Source organism: Canis lupus, chromosome 1, assembly GCF_011100685.1.
Source record: "Canis lupus familiaris isolate Mischka breed German Shepherd chromosome 1, alternate assembly UU_Cfam_GSD_1.0, whole genome shotgun sequence".
NCBI lineage: Eukaryota > Metazoa > Chordata > Mammalia > Carnivora > Canidae > Canis > Canis lupus.
In genome coordinates, this window is record NC_049222.1 from 24,623,875 (window position 1) to 24,641,799 (window position 17,925).

Genomic DNA, 17,925 nt, shown 5'->3' on the forward strand with positions numbered 1-17,925 from the left:
ATCTAACTGACTATACCACCCAAGTGCCCCTCAGTTGCACTTTTTAAAAAAAATATTTTATTTATTTATTCATGAGTGACCGAGAGAGAGAGAGAGAGAGAGGCAGAGACATAGACAGAGGGAGAAACAGGCTCCATGCAGGGAGCCTGACACAGGACTCGATATTGGGTCCCCAGGATCAAGCTCTGGGCCGAAGGCGGCGCTAAACTGCTGAGCCACCCGGGCTGCCCCTTTTTATTTATTTTTTAATATATTATTTATTTATTCATGAGTGATCAGTTGTACTTTTAAAATACATTTTAGATAAATCAATTTTAAAATCATTTTCCTTAGAGCTCATAATACACTTTTATCTCATCTAAGTCCCCTTCAGATGATTTTGTAATACTTCATATGTAGTTGCGAGTACTTCACCATGGAGTGTTACCATAGACTATTCCCAATTCTTTGGGACAGTGCTATTTTTAAATTTCACTTATTATGTACTTTTAATCGTTTAGTGCATTTACTAGCATTACTTTAAACAATTGTCTTCCAGATCAATTAATAATAAAAAAGATTATTTTACCTCTGTTGATTCCTTCCCTGTCAATCTTTTTTTAAAATGAAGATCTGAGTTCCTATGTTATTTCCTTCTTGAAAGTCAAATCTGTTGGCAGTGAATTCCTTCCAATTTTTTTTTGCTTAATAAAACCTTTGTTTCTCTAATACTTTTGATGGATAATTTTGCTGCATATGGAATTCTAGTTTGATGGTTTTTCTATACACACTTTAGTCCCTTTACTCTTTTCTGGTTTCTTTTTTTTAATTTTTTTTATTTTTTTTAATTAATTAATTTATTTATGATAGTCACAGAGAGAGAGAGAGAGGCAGAGACATAGGCAGAGGGAGAAGCAGGCTCCATGCACCGGGAGCCCGACGTGGGATTCGATCCCGGGTCTCCAGGATCGTGCCCTGGGCCAAAGGCAGGCATCAAACCACTGCACCACCCAGGAATCCCTCTTTTCTGGTTTCTGAAGAAATGTTGGCTCGACTTTATTCCTGTTTTCCTCTAGATAAGATGTTTGTTATTTTGTGTTTTTTTGTTTTTGTTTTTACTTCCAGTTGCTTTCCAGATTTTCTTTTTGTAACTTGAATATGATATGCTCAGCTATAGATTTTAGATATTTATCCCCCTTGGTTCTCAGAGCTTCCTGGACCTGTGGTTTGGTGCTTATTAGTAATTTTCTCATGTAATAACTGAGATATTTCTTATACTTCTTTATCTGTTCTCCTTCTGGCACTTCTATCATGCGTATGTTACACCTTTAAAGTTGTCCCATATGCTGGGATGTTTCATTCTGGTTTTTTTTATATGTGTGTTGGTGGGAGGAGGAAGGTTCATTTTTTTGGTTCCTCTTTACATTACAGTCTAGGGAGTTTCTGTTGACCTCCTTTCAAACTCACCCATTCTTTCCTTGGCTCTCTGGATTATGAATCCCTTAAAGACATTCTTCATTTCTGTTACAGTGTTTTTTGTTTTGTAGCATTTCCTTTTGATTCTTAGAATTTCCATTCTGCTTATAGTCTATGTTGTTTACTTTTTCCTTTCAAGCTTTTAACATATCATAGTTATTTTAAATTGACAATGTTAACTTTTAAGTCAACAAAACTTCCCAAGCTGAAGATGCTATGTTGATTTTAGAAGTCATTTATTAGAGATCAATTGAGTCTTTAAAAGCTGACAAATTGTTGACATTCGTGGAACCGAATTAGATTGAACACCACTAGATGTCAGGTTTTGCTCTAGTCCCTGTAACTACTGGGAATCAAGACAAACTTCTTGCCTTCCGGAAACATAGAGTTAGTCCACAGAGAAAAAAAAGAAGATTCTAATATCTACGTTTTCAGTGGAGTTTCTTCGCTAGCTTTCAGGGCTCAGGGTATTAGTGCGTGGGCTGTGACTTGCAGGAGAATGGCAGTTGAAGTAAGACCGTTATTTACAGAGAGTTTGTCCACTTTGTGGACAAATTTTGTTTTCATAGTTAGGGCATCTGTGGCAGTGGTCCATAGGTTGGAGGAGGTGAGGACAAGCCAGAAGATGTTATTTCTCTCATTCCTGCTTTAACCTGAGCAACTTTGCTTTTATTTATTTTTTTATTGAACTTCCAAATAAGATTTTGTTTGACAAACATTTTTCGAATTCACACAATAGAGAACTAAATCTTGCTGTTGGAATTTGTTGTTTCAACTCTAACTTTTTAGTTACTGTGTTTTTATGTCTTATATAAGAACAGCATAACGGGATCCCTGGGTGGCGCAGCGGTTTGGCGCCTGCCTTTGGCCCAGGGTGCGATCCTGGAGACCCGGGATCGAATCCCACATCTGGCTCCCGGTGCATGGAGCCTGCTTCTCCCTCTGCCTGTGTCTCTGCCTCTCTCTCTCTCTCTCTGTGACTATCATAGATAAATTAAAAAAAAAAAAAAAAAAAAAAAAAAAAAGAACAGCATATACATTAGTTAGTTCCTTTTGCACTCAGGTATTGTATTTCTGGTGCCGCTTGAATGCCTTAGGCTTCCAGGTTTAAGGAACAGAAATATGTTCATATGATCTTGAGTAGTGTGGGTTTGGTTAGGATATAGAGGGAGGAAAGGAATCTCATAAATAAATTCCTTGCCTTATGGAACTGGAAATTTAGAATATAGCTTCTCTAGCATTCTAACAGCATTTTAACATTTGTGCTTTCTCATTGACATTTGTTCCAATCCATTCTTCTCTCTCTGTCATTCCTTTCACTTGGCTTCTCTTCTTTTAGTTCCCACTGCTTCCTTATACCTTTACTTTTTTCTTTTTTTTTTTTAATTTGAGTATAGTTGACACAATGTTACATTAGTTTCAGGTGTGCAAGTTAGTGATTTGACAAGTTTTTACACTATGCTAGGCTCAACACGAGTGTAGCTACCATCCATCACCATTCAACGCTATTACCATATCATTAACAATGTATATTCCTGTGACTTATTCATTCCATAACTGGAAACCTTATACCTTTAATCTTGACCTATGTGTCTTCACCTTCTCTTTGCCTCAGAATTGCTATATGAGAGGCTCCTAACTTTCACATGTGTGTTAACTGCTTAACCGTGCCTGGTCTTGGGCTAGCTATTATTGGATTGATTAGGTACAATTTCATATAATTTTTCAAGTTTTGTGCCAGAGCTGTCCTAGGAACTGTTTATCCTGTATAATCTCCTTTCAGCTCAGGCCCTGGTCCTTAGGCTGTGTCACTGTAAATAAGGTCAACAGACTACTTTGTTTACTTACAAACTTACAAATAATAACCTGTAACATTTTCTGAGCACTTGCTACATATTCCTCATTTTCAAACATATTTCACATGTATTTATTTTATCTTATAACAATCTTAAGAAGTAGGTGCTATTATTAACCTTGTTTTATAAATTGGAAACCAAGGTGCGTTCTTGGGGCAGGGGTGGTAGTGGTGGTGGGTGGTGGCAGCGGCTGATTAACTTGTCCAAATGGTACATAGTTTATAGCATTTTCAAGATGTGGACTTGGGCAGTCCGACCTTGGCTTCCAGGCTCCTGGTTGGTAAATTCTACTGCCTGCTCATGAAAATTATTCATGATGCCCACCCCCCCACCGTACATAGTAGGATTGTACACTGAGAATCAGCACCATTAATCATGCATATACCATCCACTTGCAGTGTTAAAGGCTTTGATGATGCAGTTCTAAAGTGGAAAAGGACAGCCACAGCAAGCAATGTAACCTGTCACCTCACTTGGTTCTAGTAATGCACTTTATCATTTATTTCCATAACTGAAGCAACAAGCAGTTTAAAACAGTGCCTCGTCTATACATATGAAAATTTCATACTGCCGAGGCGGGGAAATAACAGACAATTTTTGGTATAATCTAAGTCTCATGACTTAAAAAATGTCTTACTGAAATTATTGTATCTCACTGGAAGAAATTCAGGTTTATCACTCTGGGTCTCTATTTATATCAGAACTAATGGCCTGTTAGTTCATAGCTTCTTCAGGTCCACTCATTGTGTCCAGATACAACTGATTTGATCTAACTAGAGTGAGGAATGACACCTCTATCATTGACCAAAATCTTTTATCTTTAATTGGAAAGATTAGCCAACTAACAAAATCTAAAAATGAAAACTGACAAGTGAGCTGAGGCCATTATACACAGTGCTAGCCGTGCGGCAAGGTAACTTGCCTAGATTTTATTGTTCCTGAAGCCTGTTCGTTCCAGAGTACGTACGCTAGTACTCCGTCTGTACTTGCCATCTACTTTTACTTGTATTCGTCTGAAACAGGTTTGTTCCTTGAAATCCTAGGAGTCTTACTGTATGTATATGTCATCAATATTGTGATTACCTTTGCAAGTCTGTAGAGTTGCATTGTCACTAGCCATTGCCCGTATGTTGTCATTTGAATTAATTCTAATTTTCATTTGTAATTTAAAGTTAATTTTAAGTTAAAAGTTAATTTAATGGGCCTTATTTTCCTTGAGGCGCTTTTATCCTGTGTCTTACATATGGAAGCCATTTGCTGGACCTAGAGAAATGACCTCCAAATTCATATTGTCAGATGTGACCTGTCTATAGGAGATTATGATTTATTAGGTCTGGATGGAGACCAGGAATCAGGTTTTTCAAACCATCTCTTCTTTGTCTCAACATCCCCAACCTGCCATGATTCTGATGCATAGCCAGTTTTGGAAACCACTAGCCCAGAGATTGGTTTCTAGGAGAACAAAGAAGTCAAAGTAAAAGTACTTAAGTAATTAAGGACTTTTTCTTTTTTTTTAAGATTTTATTTACTTATTCATGAGAGACACAGAGAGGCAGAGACACAGGCAGAGGGAGAAGCGGGCTCCATGCAGGGAGCCCGACGTGGGACTCAATCCCAGGTCTCCAGGATCACACCCTGGGCTGAAAGCAGTGCTAAACCACTGGGCCACCCTGACTGCCCAGTAATTAAGGACTTAATAATTTTTCTCTATGGCTTTTCTTTGTTGTTTAATATTTAAGTCATTAATTGAAGCACCTGTTACCATCTCTGTGGGTATTATTTTATTTTATTTTAGTTTTTTTGGTTGTTAACTGGTCTGAACCTTCAGATTGTTACTTGTCACCGACTACTTTTCATTGCAGCAATCTCCAGTATCATCTTTAAAGTTTCCTGGGAGCCTATTTTTTGCAAGATGTGTAGTTTCATTTTATGATTTATGTGCATTGTGCTATTGGATTATCTGTGAGAGCCTGATAAGAACTGATGTTAACTATTAATTAGGGAGGGGTGAGTCAGGGAATTAATATCATATAGGGACAGTTCATTAAATGGACATTTTTGTGTAATGATAGACAACTTTGTACTCCCAGTCAACAAATATTCATGTAAAATAGAGTATTTGTATTTATTGGATTGCTAATTCGTTGGAGTGCTAACTCATATTGATTCTTATTTAGTATACAGTTTAAAAAAATGAAATCATCTATTCACAATATAGTAGAAGTAGTAAGGTAACTGGTGTAGGGTGGGGATAGAGAATTGGTATTCAGGTGGTGCTGCCTGATACTGAGAGAATGGAATTGATTTGCCATATAGTAATGCATACTATAATTCTGTTTTATTAGTGGGGAAACCTATGTCTAGAGAAGCTAGGTAATTTGCTCAAAATAATCCCACTGTTAGCTTAGTTGGGTCTGTCTTATTCCAAAGACTATATTCTTTTAAAATTAAATTATACTGTCTTACATTATCTAAAAAAAAAACAAAAAACAAAACAAAACAAAAACAAAAAACAAAAAAACAAACCTTTTAGTTACCTGGAAAAGTCTCTCTACTTACCAACCAAAAACATATGTGATTTATAATTTTATATAGTTTAGTCAAAAGGCATTGTAGAAAAAAAAATGGTACTTTGTATCAACTACTTATCAGACTTTAACAGTTGTATTAATAACTTATTTGATGCTTATTTAAATGATATATTTTAGTAAGATTTTTAAATCGTAGTATGTTCAGACTATATACCTTAACATTAATTTCTGTGGATTTGGTAGCAATGTCTGTCTGTTACTTCCTAATGGTTAATGATTTATTTTTAAGTGGATTGGTTTAAAATAGAAATCTATGTATAGTCTAATTTTTTTTTTTTTTTTATCTAGTCTTTGTAGAAGCTGAAATCCTTCAATCACCGTTCTTCAAAATGCAATGGAATGTACCGAGGTCTGTATTCCGACTGGCACATAGGACATGCATGGAACCACATAAAGCCAGTCTCTTTGGACACCGTCAAAACATAAAGGGACCATTACTTTTGTACAAAGCTGAATCCAGAGTAGTTTTGGTACAGGGCCGTCAGAAGCAATGGCTGCACTTATCTGCTGTCCAGTGTGTCGCAAAGGAAAGGAAGCCATTCACTGCTCATCCACCCCAGCTGGGGGTCCTTCACCATAAACAGTGGGAGCAAGATATTTTATCCAAGAGGGTTATGTCATCCAAAGCCACATCCCCTGGAACTTCTTCAGAAAAAAAGGAAGAACCTGATCCTTTACAAGACAAATCTATTAATCTATATCAACGATTTAAGAAAACATTTAGACAATATGGGAAAGTTTTGATTCCAGTGCATCTAATAACTTCTGGTGTTTGGTTTGGAACATTTTATTATGCAGCTATAAAGTAAGTTTTTGCTTGGTTGAGCACCTTCCCTGCTTTGTCACAATGTGAATTTTTTTAATTATACTAATGAAAGCCTTAAATAAATAGTTTTTTAAATGCTTTAATGTCTTGAACTGATGAATATGACTGCTTTTCATAGCAGTTTTTGACATTTTCATAGCTAAATTTGCTTAGCATGTATAGCAGGGATTATATGAAAATTTTAAACTATCATCTCATTTAATCCTCACAAAAACCATATGAAGTAGGTAATGTAATTCCCATTATATTAATGAGATTAAGGAAGAATAAGTCAAAATAACTTAGCTTTTCTCAAAATATTTTGGAGTCTTAGTTCAGAGCACCAACTCTCATCTATTAACATTTAGCATAGCACAGAAATAAAGAGATTTTGGGAATTCGACAGCACTATTGAGTTCTATACTTAGATATTCCTTAAGGTGTTCACAAATGTAAAAATATATCTATTATTTTGCCATATGTATGATTTTAGTGGGAAATTAGTATGATATTTTTGCCAAACCCTGGCTAATATCTGCTGCAGATATAAAAATGAACAAATTGCAGACTTAGGTTTTAGTGTTACCCACACCTGATACGTGTCAAGGTAAGGCCTTTTGTTCTGATCAGAAGTTAATTTGTTGTACACTTAAAAAATTGGGTGTAGATCTCATGTTAGATGTTCTTACCACAACTAAAATAAACTTTTTAAAAAAGTTAATTTGGTGGGCCTAGCCTGTAGGTATTGTAAAACACAGAATGTCTAGAATGCACCCTTTTCTCTTAAATACTCTTCCTTTCTTTTAAGATAAGTTATATTATTTACAATGTTTTAGGAACAGGAGTACAAACTGAAACAGATCCCAGTGATTTCCAGTGTTTTCCTGCCTCTAGAACCAAGGTGTTCCAGCATGTGCCTGTTCCTTTGAGTGCGCTGTGTTGGCTTGTGGTGGACTGGGTACGGCAGCTCAGTGAGCTCGCATCCTGAGGACAGTGAAATGGCACATTGGACCCCACTTTGACATTTTATAGTAAACTCTCCTTATGAGTCTAGAATGATTTTATTCTTTCCAGAAGTCCATCAGTTTTCAGTGTTTGGTTACATTTAATGGCTTGATATAAAGGTATGAATAAAATATGTCAGTTTTATATGTAAAGCTTACTCCTTGAGAAAAGGTTATTTTCTTTACTAAATTAAAAGATAATGACGACTTGTTCTGAGAAAACACAGGATTAGGAGTGTTTCTCTACAAAAATTCTGAAGGGATCTTTTTACCTTGTGTAGTTGATGCTGTTCTGATTCTCTTCACATCTTTCTCTCCATTAGCTTCCTAATGTTCAATTATATCCTTTTTCATTGTGTATCATTATCCTTTAAGAATTGTCCCTTTCGGGATCCCTGGGTGGCGCAGCGGTTTGGCGCCTGCCTTTGGCCCAGGGCGCGATCCTGGAGACCCGGGATTGAATCCCATGTCGGGTTCCCAGTGCATGGAGCCTGCTTCTCCCTCTGCCTGTGTCTCTGCCTCTCTCTCTCTCTCTCTCTGTATGACTATCATAGATAAAAAAAAAAAAAAAAAAGAATTGTCCCTTTCTTTACAGAATATCCTCATATGTACACTTTATGGAATTATCTTTTTCATTAATGACATTTTTCTGGACATATATAATATTTATAGAAGTCTTCAGAACTGCTCTAGTTTTTAACAGCATAAAAAACAAATGTTTTTTAAAACACAGTGCCATTTTGGATAAAAATTATTATTGGCATTCAGCTCTATATAATTAATGGCTGTCTATATGTCAAATGTTCTTTTTTGAGCTATTGAGGATTTTCTGATGCAATACTGTGAAAAGTGATGAGTGATAGCTCTGCCCTCCTGAGGCTGCCCTTTATAAGCATTTGGCCAGAAGTCCTTGGAGGGAGAAATCTAAGTTTTTAATTAATTGAGTATGAGATTCTGATTTGGGCTCTTAAAAAGAGCACTTTTGTTCCATTTGCTTTTCTTTGCCTTCTTAGGTAAAAGTTCTAAACTGAAGAAAGCAGACCGCAAGTAACCTAGTGATAATGAATCATACCTAAGAGGTTTTCAGTGCCATCTGGCACCTAAGGCAGTGGTGACACTGCCATTCCCTGTGGAATGCACCCTTATCTTATTCTTCCCCCTTTTTCTGGAGAGTCCTTGCGTGTAAACATGGTGGTAAGACTGCACTTGAAGTCCTGTCCCTTTACCTGTCACAGTTTGCCTGTGGCTGGCCGTCAGTGCGGGACTTTGCCAGACCCTGCACCCCAGCCCATCCATCACTGTGCCGCAGTTTTGGCTCCACACAGCTGGTTTATGTTCAGTAGGATGTGTTGCTTCCCAGGAACAGTTCTTAATGTTTTTTATTAAATCCTATCCCTTCAGAAAGTTGATTTGTTCTAAGTAAAGATCTCATCACAAATAATACTTGCAGAATAAGTATTTAGCATTTGTTCTAATGGTAGTGTATCTCACTGCCATGTGGTTCTGTTATAAAATTGGAATGGATTGTATTAAATATAGGTTTTCAATTCAACTGACAAGAAGCTCTATTTTATTTTGTTTTAGCTGGGCAGAGAGCTGGTATTTGTTACTACTTAACTATTAAAAGGAAGAGGAAAAAATAGTTTGTAACTTGAAAGATGGGCATTTGACATCACACGGCATTCCTGCCTAGTGTTTATTTTCGTCACTCTGACAACGAGCATTGCTGCCTTTCTAGACATGATAAACAAAGTGCCATTTTGTATTTATTTAGCTCAGTGATAAAGATCTTAGGCTTTTCAGATTTCAGGGAGATCTGAATTAAACATGTTAATGGATTTTATTTTAATTTAAGCTTTACTGCCGCTGCTCTCTGGCGGACCCTTGCAGAGATCCTACATCCAGCCCAGAGTGCTCCATCTGATCAAACGTAGCTTGATGGCAGCTTTGTTCTACGCTTGGATGCCCTGTGTGTTAGGCCTTCAGCTTTCTCAAGTTACAGATCCGTTCTGAGGCAAACTCCTGCCTGATTTTCACTGCATTTTATCCTGACTGTGAATGTGCTTTTGCCCTTGTGTATTTCTGCATCAGTTGAAGCATCCACAGAGCTGGACTTTGTGGAGCCCAGATTTCTGTCAGGCTGTGGAAGCTCAGAGTAAAAGTGACTCTGTTGGCGTGTTACTGTTGGAATCAGTCCCTCCCTAGGATTTCATACTTAGCAATTCTAAAGGAAATGAAAGTTATTTTGACTTTAAAATAATCAAACCACCAAATCAGTATTTCAGAAATAAATAGAATCACGGGCACCTGGGTGGCTCAGTTGGTTAAGCATCTGATTCTTGATTTTAGCTCAGGTCATGATCTCAGGGTGTGAGATAGAGCCCCACGTGGCTCTCTATGCTCAGTGAGGAATCTACTTGAGATTCTTTCTCTCAGCCTTCCCCCCTGGCATGTTCTGTCTCTCTCTAAAATAAATACATCTTGGAAGGAAGGAAGGAACGAAGGAAGGGAGGGAGGGAGGGAGGGAGGAAGGGAGGGAGGGAGGGAAAAGAGAAGAAAAGAAAAGAAAAAAGAAAAGAAAAGAAAAAAAAAAGAAAAAAGAGAACTAGAATTTGATTTGGGATCAAAGGGCACAATGTCTATAAAACAACAGAGTGAGGGAGAGAGCTTAAGACAGCACATGCCAGTATAGCTATATGTTGATAAACAAGGAAACTAAAAATAGAACTTAGCAGCTCTTATTAGAGACTTTCTCTGCTTTCTCTCCCTCCCTGCAAAAACTTGTTGCAATTTATGGTAATTGCTTCTTCACCTGCCTTTTATGCTAACAGAATAGAGGCATCCACTTAGAATAATTGAACTTTCCATCAAACCCATAGAATCATTTATTCTTTACATACCACCACAATAAGTTCTGTTATAATGTTGCTTTTACAGTAATATAGTTTGAGGTGTAATTTTAGAGGTGAAAGCATAGGTCTTGAAGTTTGAATCAGCATTCTGAGGAGGTAGTGTTTGGTTGAGGCAACTAAGACCAAGTCAATGATTTTGATCCTTCCTTCTCAAGTCACTTAAAGCTATTAATTTTACTCTGCTAGATCCTTCTGTTTAAAATATAGTGATTAGGGATGTATGTCTCTGTGTGAAAGGAAAGCAGAAGCTACAAGTGGTAAGATAAAGTACAATCCTGATGTTTCTGTACATCATGTTCTTCTAGAGTTAAATCACAGTGCTCGACAATGCAGAAGTGACTTTTAAATAAAATTTGGTTTTGGTGTTTTCAGAAAACTTTGAAAATGTTTATCCCTTGAAGTTTGTGTGTATGCTTACATCAATACGTGTGTATGTATATATGTGTATGTATGTTATATACACACACACACATATACACGTACGTTACTTTGTTCTTTAGAGGAGTGACGTGTATATATAAATCATTTTGTTTCTTTCTTAGAGGAGTGAATGTGGTTCCTTTTCTAGAACTCATTGGGTTACCTGACAGCATAGTAAACATTCTGAAAAATTCCCAGAGTGGAAATGCACTAACAGCATATGCCTTGTTTAAGGTAAGTACTGTTAAGAATGAATTGCTCTTCACGCTTAACTGGTACCCTGCTCAGTTTCTCATAAAACTCTGTGTTAGTTCCCAGTAGTTACCTTTTGTAACTTAAAATAGCCATATAAAATACCAGTCTAATGGCTAAAGTTGTTTTTTTTTAAGTTTAGATTTTATAAATAAAATGATGGTTTAGGAAGAAGTGCCTTGAGAATAGATCGTTCCTAACTGCTGTAATCAGATAAACGTGGGACTTCCAAATTTCCGGAAGTCATCTTTTTGACATTTCTCACACTTTAGAGTATATTAGTTTTCCTTATTCAGAGATCCACGTGTCACCTGACTTGTTAGTGATATTTAGCATTTATTCCACTGTTTATAATAGTTCATCTTCTTGATAAGTAAAGTAGTAAAGTCTAATTCAAATTGTTACGTGGGATCAACCTTAGACTTAGTAGCTGTCATGTATTTCCTTTTAGAAGTTTGTTGTCTATAATCTAGCTGTTCTCTGGAGTTGAGACAATGTTTATAAGCCGAGTTTCTATGTCTGTGGGTCTTTCTTTTGGAAGAGGAGCTCCGTGTAAATTGTAGAATTTAGCCACATTTATCTTATTTTTCTCAGTTGACAATTATGAAGTTCTATATATCTTCATCCTGATAAAACAGGTAGAAACATTTGGAAACTAGGTGCTATCTTATTTTACTTTCATTGTATAAAAATACTTAGAAGTATGGTTTTCTGGTAGTACCAGTAACGTTGTCTTATTCTGTTATCCTCATTAAAATCCTCTGAAATCTTGGGAGATCTCTTTTTTTTATTGTAATTTTGACTGGAGAGCTAAAGCTTAATTGAATATTTCCAACATGAAAACTTAATAAATCCGTAAATGATGAAGTTTCTAGCTATAATGGGTATAATTTACCTTAATAAATCAAACTATCATGATGATTTAAGCTATTTCCCTAATGGCTCCTTATCCCATGTTCCCATAGCATGTATAGCTCTTAATAGTTCGTATCATGGTCTGGTGTTAGTTGTGTGGGGCTTGTTTGTTTTTTTAATATTTGGTTTCTTTATTTGATTTTAAGTGCTTAGGAATTCAGAGTCATGTCTTCTTTCTCTTTGTGTTTTCACTATGCCTGGTATTGTGGTTTGTGGGCACATCAGTGCGCAGCGTATGTTTTTTGGGTGGAAGTTGAAACATGAACCTGTTCATGTAGGTAGGCTAGTGTCAGCAGTGTTTCGTCCCACTCACTGTTCCTCTGGGAAGTGGGAAATGTGCAGGGGATTCTCCTGGGTATTTTCTGTCACCCACAGTTTCTCAAGTGCAGTGACAAAACATTGAGATTTATTGCTTCAATAAGGCAAAGCCTCAGAAAAGAGGTGTGGCAAAGAGGAGAAAACACACTTGGGTTTAGCCTTGTGACACAGACTGGGACACACTCCTCAGCCCTGTATCACCATCCCGGAAGTGAACCTTTAGTTTAATTGACAAAAATTTTTTGAGTCCCTACTATGTGTCAAGTGCCATTCTAGTACTGGGAATACTGTAATTAAATAAAATGGTACAGAATTCATGCCCTCATGGAACTTATATTCTAGTGGTGGGAGCCAGTTGGGTAAAGAAGGTAAAGTTAAAACACACACACCACCATGTTTAGATGATGGTAAGTGCTAAGAAGAAAGAACAGCAGCAAGGGAGGACGTGTTTGTGTTGGGGTGTTTTGGGGTATTTTGTTTTCTTCAGAGGGATGTTGCCAGCAGGTGAGGGAGTTGGGTAGAAGAGCATTCAAGGAGAGGAAACACAAATGCAAGGTACTGAGGCTGCAGGCTACCTGTAGTATTGGCGGGAACAGGGAGGATGCCAGTGTGGCTGGGATGAGAGGCGGCAGAGCGGCAGTCAGATTGGGGGCCCTTACAGCCACGTGAGCACTTCAGCTTTTACTCAGAGGAGGTGGAAAGTCACTGGGCAGTTTTGAGTATCTGACTTGTGTTTTAACAAAATCATTTTGGCTTGTGTATTGAGAACAGCCTATATAGGAGGGCAAGGGTAGAAGCCTAGAGACCTAGCAGGAGGAGTTATTGCGGTGGTGTGGGTAAGAGCTGACAGTGGCCAGGACCCAGGGGTAACAAGAAAGCCCAGGAGACGCAGGTAGATTCTAGATATGTTTTGAAGATGGAGCTGATGGGATTTTTTAATGAATTGAATGTAAATTATGCAAGAGAAAGGAGTTAAAGCTGTCTTGTAGGTTTTTGGCCTGAGCAACTTTAGAGTCGCGGATGGGCGCCTGGGTGGCTCATTCAGTTAAGTGTCTGCCTTTGGTTTGAGTCATAGTCCCAGAGTCCCAGGATCAAGCCCTGCGTCAGGGATCCCTGCACCATGGGGAGTCTGCTTCTCCCTCTGCCTCACACCTCGCTTGTGCTCTCTCTGTCTCTCTCTAATAGATAAAACCTTAAAAAAAAAAAAAAAAAAAGAATAGAGTTGCAGTCATCTGAGCCTCTGACTCTCGGTTTAGCTCAGGTCATGATCTGGGGACATGAGATCAAGCCCCTCATCAGGCTCTGCAGAGTCTGAGGTTCTTCCCCTCTTCTCCTTCCTCTCCCCCAAATCAATCAATCAATCAATCAATCAATCAATCAATCTTTTGAGAGGAGAGGGAAGGTGTCCTGGTGGCTCCATCCGTTAAGAGTCTGACTCCTGATTTTGGCTCAGGTCATGATCTCAGGGTTGTCATGATCAAGCCCCACGTGGGGCTCCCTCTACACTCTATGTAAATAAATAAAAGAATAGAGTTGCCATTTCCTGAGATGTGGACAGCTTTGAGAGAAGTAGGTTTGGGGCAGGACCATCGAACATCATGAAGCAGTTGTGAACAAATGACATTTTGAGATCCTATTAGACATGCAGGTGGAAATGAGTAGGAGGTTGTATATACTGGAATTTAGGGGAAAGGCTCAGTCTGGAAATCTAAGAATCATTAATGTACAAATGGTACTACAGACATGATCCTGGGCTAAGAGGACTGAGGAATGAGGTGGCTGGAGAGAGGGAGTACAGTGCTGCCCCATGGTGTTCAGAGGTAGGCAACAGGAAGAGGAATGGGCAGGAAGGACTGGAAAGGGGCAGCCTCCAAAGCAGAAGGAAATCAGGGAAGTGGGGGCACAGCAGCCAGGCAGGGCATGCTCCAAGGAGTAGAGGGGGCGAGCTATCTCCATGGTTCTGACGGTTCATAGGCCTCTATAGCAACTGTGATGAGAGGTGGGGGTGAAGGCTTGGTTAGAGTAAATTCAAGAGAAAATGAAGAGGGAAATTGGAGAAGGAGAGCATAGGCCCCTCTTTCAAAGGGTTTTGGTACTGAAGCTATCAGAATGGGATACAGATGCTCTCCGCTTTTGTGTTGTTCTTTGACCAGTTCATCTAGTACTCAGCTTTGGTCCTTAATCTCTGGGCAAAGTTAAATCTGTGCATGCTTGCACAGGTTTTTTTTTTTTTTTTTTTTTTTTTTGCCTCATGAAAGTTCCCAGTTGGGATTTCAGACCCAGGGTGGATTGTAATGAGAAGGTAGCATGAGGCCTGGAAAAGTCAAAGGGTTTTGGAAGTGAAACTAAACTAAATTCAATGAAGAATAAACATTTGGCCCATGTTTGCTTCTCACCATTTGAAGTAGTTTGGGTCTGGTTTCGTTCTAGATACACAGTGTCCACAGGTTAGAAGGAATTTTAAGGAACAGAGGCAAGTGCATGTTTGTTATTGGTCCTGAGGCATCTTCTCACATTCCTAGGGCGTCTGTCTCCGGGTTCACTAGCACGTGGTTGCAGGCTCCAGGGCTTCTGCAAATATGCTGTAGTCCTTGGGTCAGTGTCTCAGTAACAGATGTTTATAAAATACATTTACAGAAGAGGGAAAAACCCTGTAGCCTGGTGAAGCAATTAAGTAATTTATACTCTTGTTGTTACTAAAAATTTTAATTTCAGATTGTTTTTGCTTAAGACAGTATTCCTGATGAGCTGTTGATCTCCTGCCTTTGCTTTTCCCCTCAGATTGCAACACCTGCCCGATACACTGTGACTTTGGGAGGAACCTCCTTCACTGTGAAGTATTTGCGTAGTCGGGGCTACATGTCGACACCGCCTCCTGTTAAGGAGTATCTACAAGACAGGATGGAAGAGACCAAGGAGCTTCTCACAGAAAAAATGGAAGAAACAAAGGATAGACTCACTGAAAAATTACAAGAAACCAAAGAGAAAGTTTCTTTTAAGAAAAAAGTGGAATAGAGTGCCTTATATAACAGGTGATAGAACAATTTCTGCACTTTAACCCTTTGGAGACTATGGACAAGGATACATGCTTCTGATTATTTTTTTTTCGTTAGTTGCCTAAATATACCAGTTCTCTGAGGGTTAAAGGCCTAAGATACCTTCTTTTTAAAGTTAAATATTACTAGAAAAATCAGTGTTTTTTGAAGAGAAAAATGAACCCAGTATAAGATTTTAACATCAATCACAGCATTAAGCAGCGGTTAATGTCATAAGTCAAAGCTCTTCTTCAGGGTCTTCAGAATCCTACTTGCTTTGAGTTTTATTGCAACCAGAACTTATGCAGATGAAGCCGTTGACTCCTTGAATGACTGATGTGGCCCTACACATGGTGTTAACACTGGATTTTCATCTTTATGTTATTCCTTGAACTTCTAACTATATTCATTTCTCAATGTGGAGACCAACTATTATCGTCAAAACTGCCAGTGAATGAGGGGATAGTGTTTCTGAAAAAATGGTATATAACAGTTATATACATTTAAAATAACACACTTTATATGAAGGAAATGGAATAAAAATTGAGTCCTATGTATGTAAATAAGATGTATTGGTCAGATGTAAATGAAAAATTGACCCTTTAAAAATGATTTTTACCTGAAACTTGTCATGATCAAATTTTTTAAAGGAAATCTATATGGACATGGTACTTTTTCACCTACAACATAAATCTCTACCATGAATCATTTGTGTTCTCTTCAACTCTTTTGCAGAGGAAACGTGAAAATAATATTACACTTTAAGTTCATTGTTAAACCCAAATATTCCTAAACCATGATTCAAGTTTGTGGTTCTCAAGCAGATACAGGTGTGGGAGCCGACTCACACCCCCTGCCACGTGGCAGACCTTTGTCTCCATAGGCCAACATCCTCTTAGTCTTTGTTTCAGAGTTAATGTTGATTTCTTGTGCAGTAATTTTTTAAATTGTAGCTGCTTTTTCCCTTAGAATGAGAGATCCTTTTCCCTTATATTGAAATATGCTTGAGCATTTTACTTGAATTTTTTTTTTTTTTTTTTTACTAGCAAAGCTATCATTAAATTATCTGCTTGGAATGAAATTCAGCCATTGTCAGATATGAGAGTTGCCATGATTCTGTGAGTGTGTTTGAAAATGTGTGTGTCTGTTTCCTTTGGTTCTAACTGCTTTTACTTCAGTTCTAATCCTTGAGTTGATATTCAGAAAACAGAGTGGCCTCTTTCTAGATGTGTCATTGTTTGGATGATGTGATAAGACAAAATGTCAGAGGGACTTCCAGAAGCAACCCTGTGGGGGATCACTGCTATTGGGATGGACTTTGTATTAAATATTTAATGGCCAAATTTGGAGAATAATTCAAAGGAAATATTTAAATTTACTCTTGATGCATCTAATCACTATATTGGGACATTTTATGAATTAGTATGCTGTGATTGGAGTCTGTGCCTTTCTCTGTCACGCACACTCTTGAGCACGGAGAAGGGTTTGGTCTCCTGATACACAGCTGAACACAGGATTTCAGCTTGACAGCACATTTTAAAATCTAAAAACAGTTGACATGTTTTAGCTTGCTTATTAAGCAGATATTAAATGCTAAGATGTTAACAAATTTCTTGGGTTTTTTGTTTTTTTTTAACCACTTGAGACTATGCCTGTGTTTTAACACCTAATGAAACTCTTCTAAAACAACTTACTTTTCACATTGCACAGGGCATATTTTCCTTTAGGGATAAAGTTGGGGTTCTTAGAAGTCACTAATAATCCTGAGACTAAAGTTTTCTTGTCCCGACTATCCACCACTTGAGTTTTTGTTGCCATCCGGTTATAGAAAAGGAGATGCTGATGAGTGCTTTGAAATTCTCTAGTGAAATAGTCTCTGAAGAGGTGAGTCCTTTTGTCATTATTTGGTATCAGGAATATTTGTATCCTATCAAATGCCATTGCTAGTATATTGCTAACCTACTCTACACATGACTTATAAGGGGGACACACCTGTAACATGTTGTTTGTAATATTACTAGCAGGCTAACAGAATGTAGTAATGTGTGTCAGGTTAAACAAATCACTGACATATAGATATGTCACACAGTAAATCCATATAGTTTGCTGTATATAGTAAACTCCCTTGGATTTACAGTCAACCTTATGCTTTGGATTAATTTGCCCCTACGTTCTTGTGAGAGTGAGTAGAGCAATGTGATATGCATATGTCTTTAGGTAGGATGTGTCAACAGGGTAAAGAGGGAGCTATGGCTGAGATTTAACTCCTATAAAGTGGGTGGAAAGGGTGTGCTCAACAAATTAGCAATTGAAATGAAAAATAGGCAAGAAACTTCGTGTATTCAGGAATAATAGCAATACC

The 17,925-nt window shown here is 37.9% G+C and overlaps 1 protein-coding gene across 1 annotated transcript in view; it reads left to right on the top strand.

Annotated features, from left to right (window-relative positions):
• Positions 1-17,172, top strand: part of FAM210A (family with sequence similarity 210 member A) — a 29,915-nt gene extending 12,743 nt beyond the window's left edge. Inside the window, exons 2-4 of the mRNA XM_038526002.1 lie at positions 6,191-6,707; positions 11,166-11,277; positions 15,310-17,172. Of these exons, the coding sequence (XP_038381930.1) occupies positions 6,232-6,707; positions 11,166-11,277; positions 15,310-15,543 (822 nt within the window). The 5' untranslated portion in view covers positions 6,191-6,231 and the 3' untranslated portion in view covers positions 15,544-17,172. The remainder of the gene's footprint in view (positions 1-6,190; positions 6,708-11,165; positions 11,278-15,309) is intronic.
• The last annotated feature ends 753 nt before the right edge of the window (positions 17,173-17,925 follow it).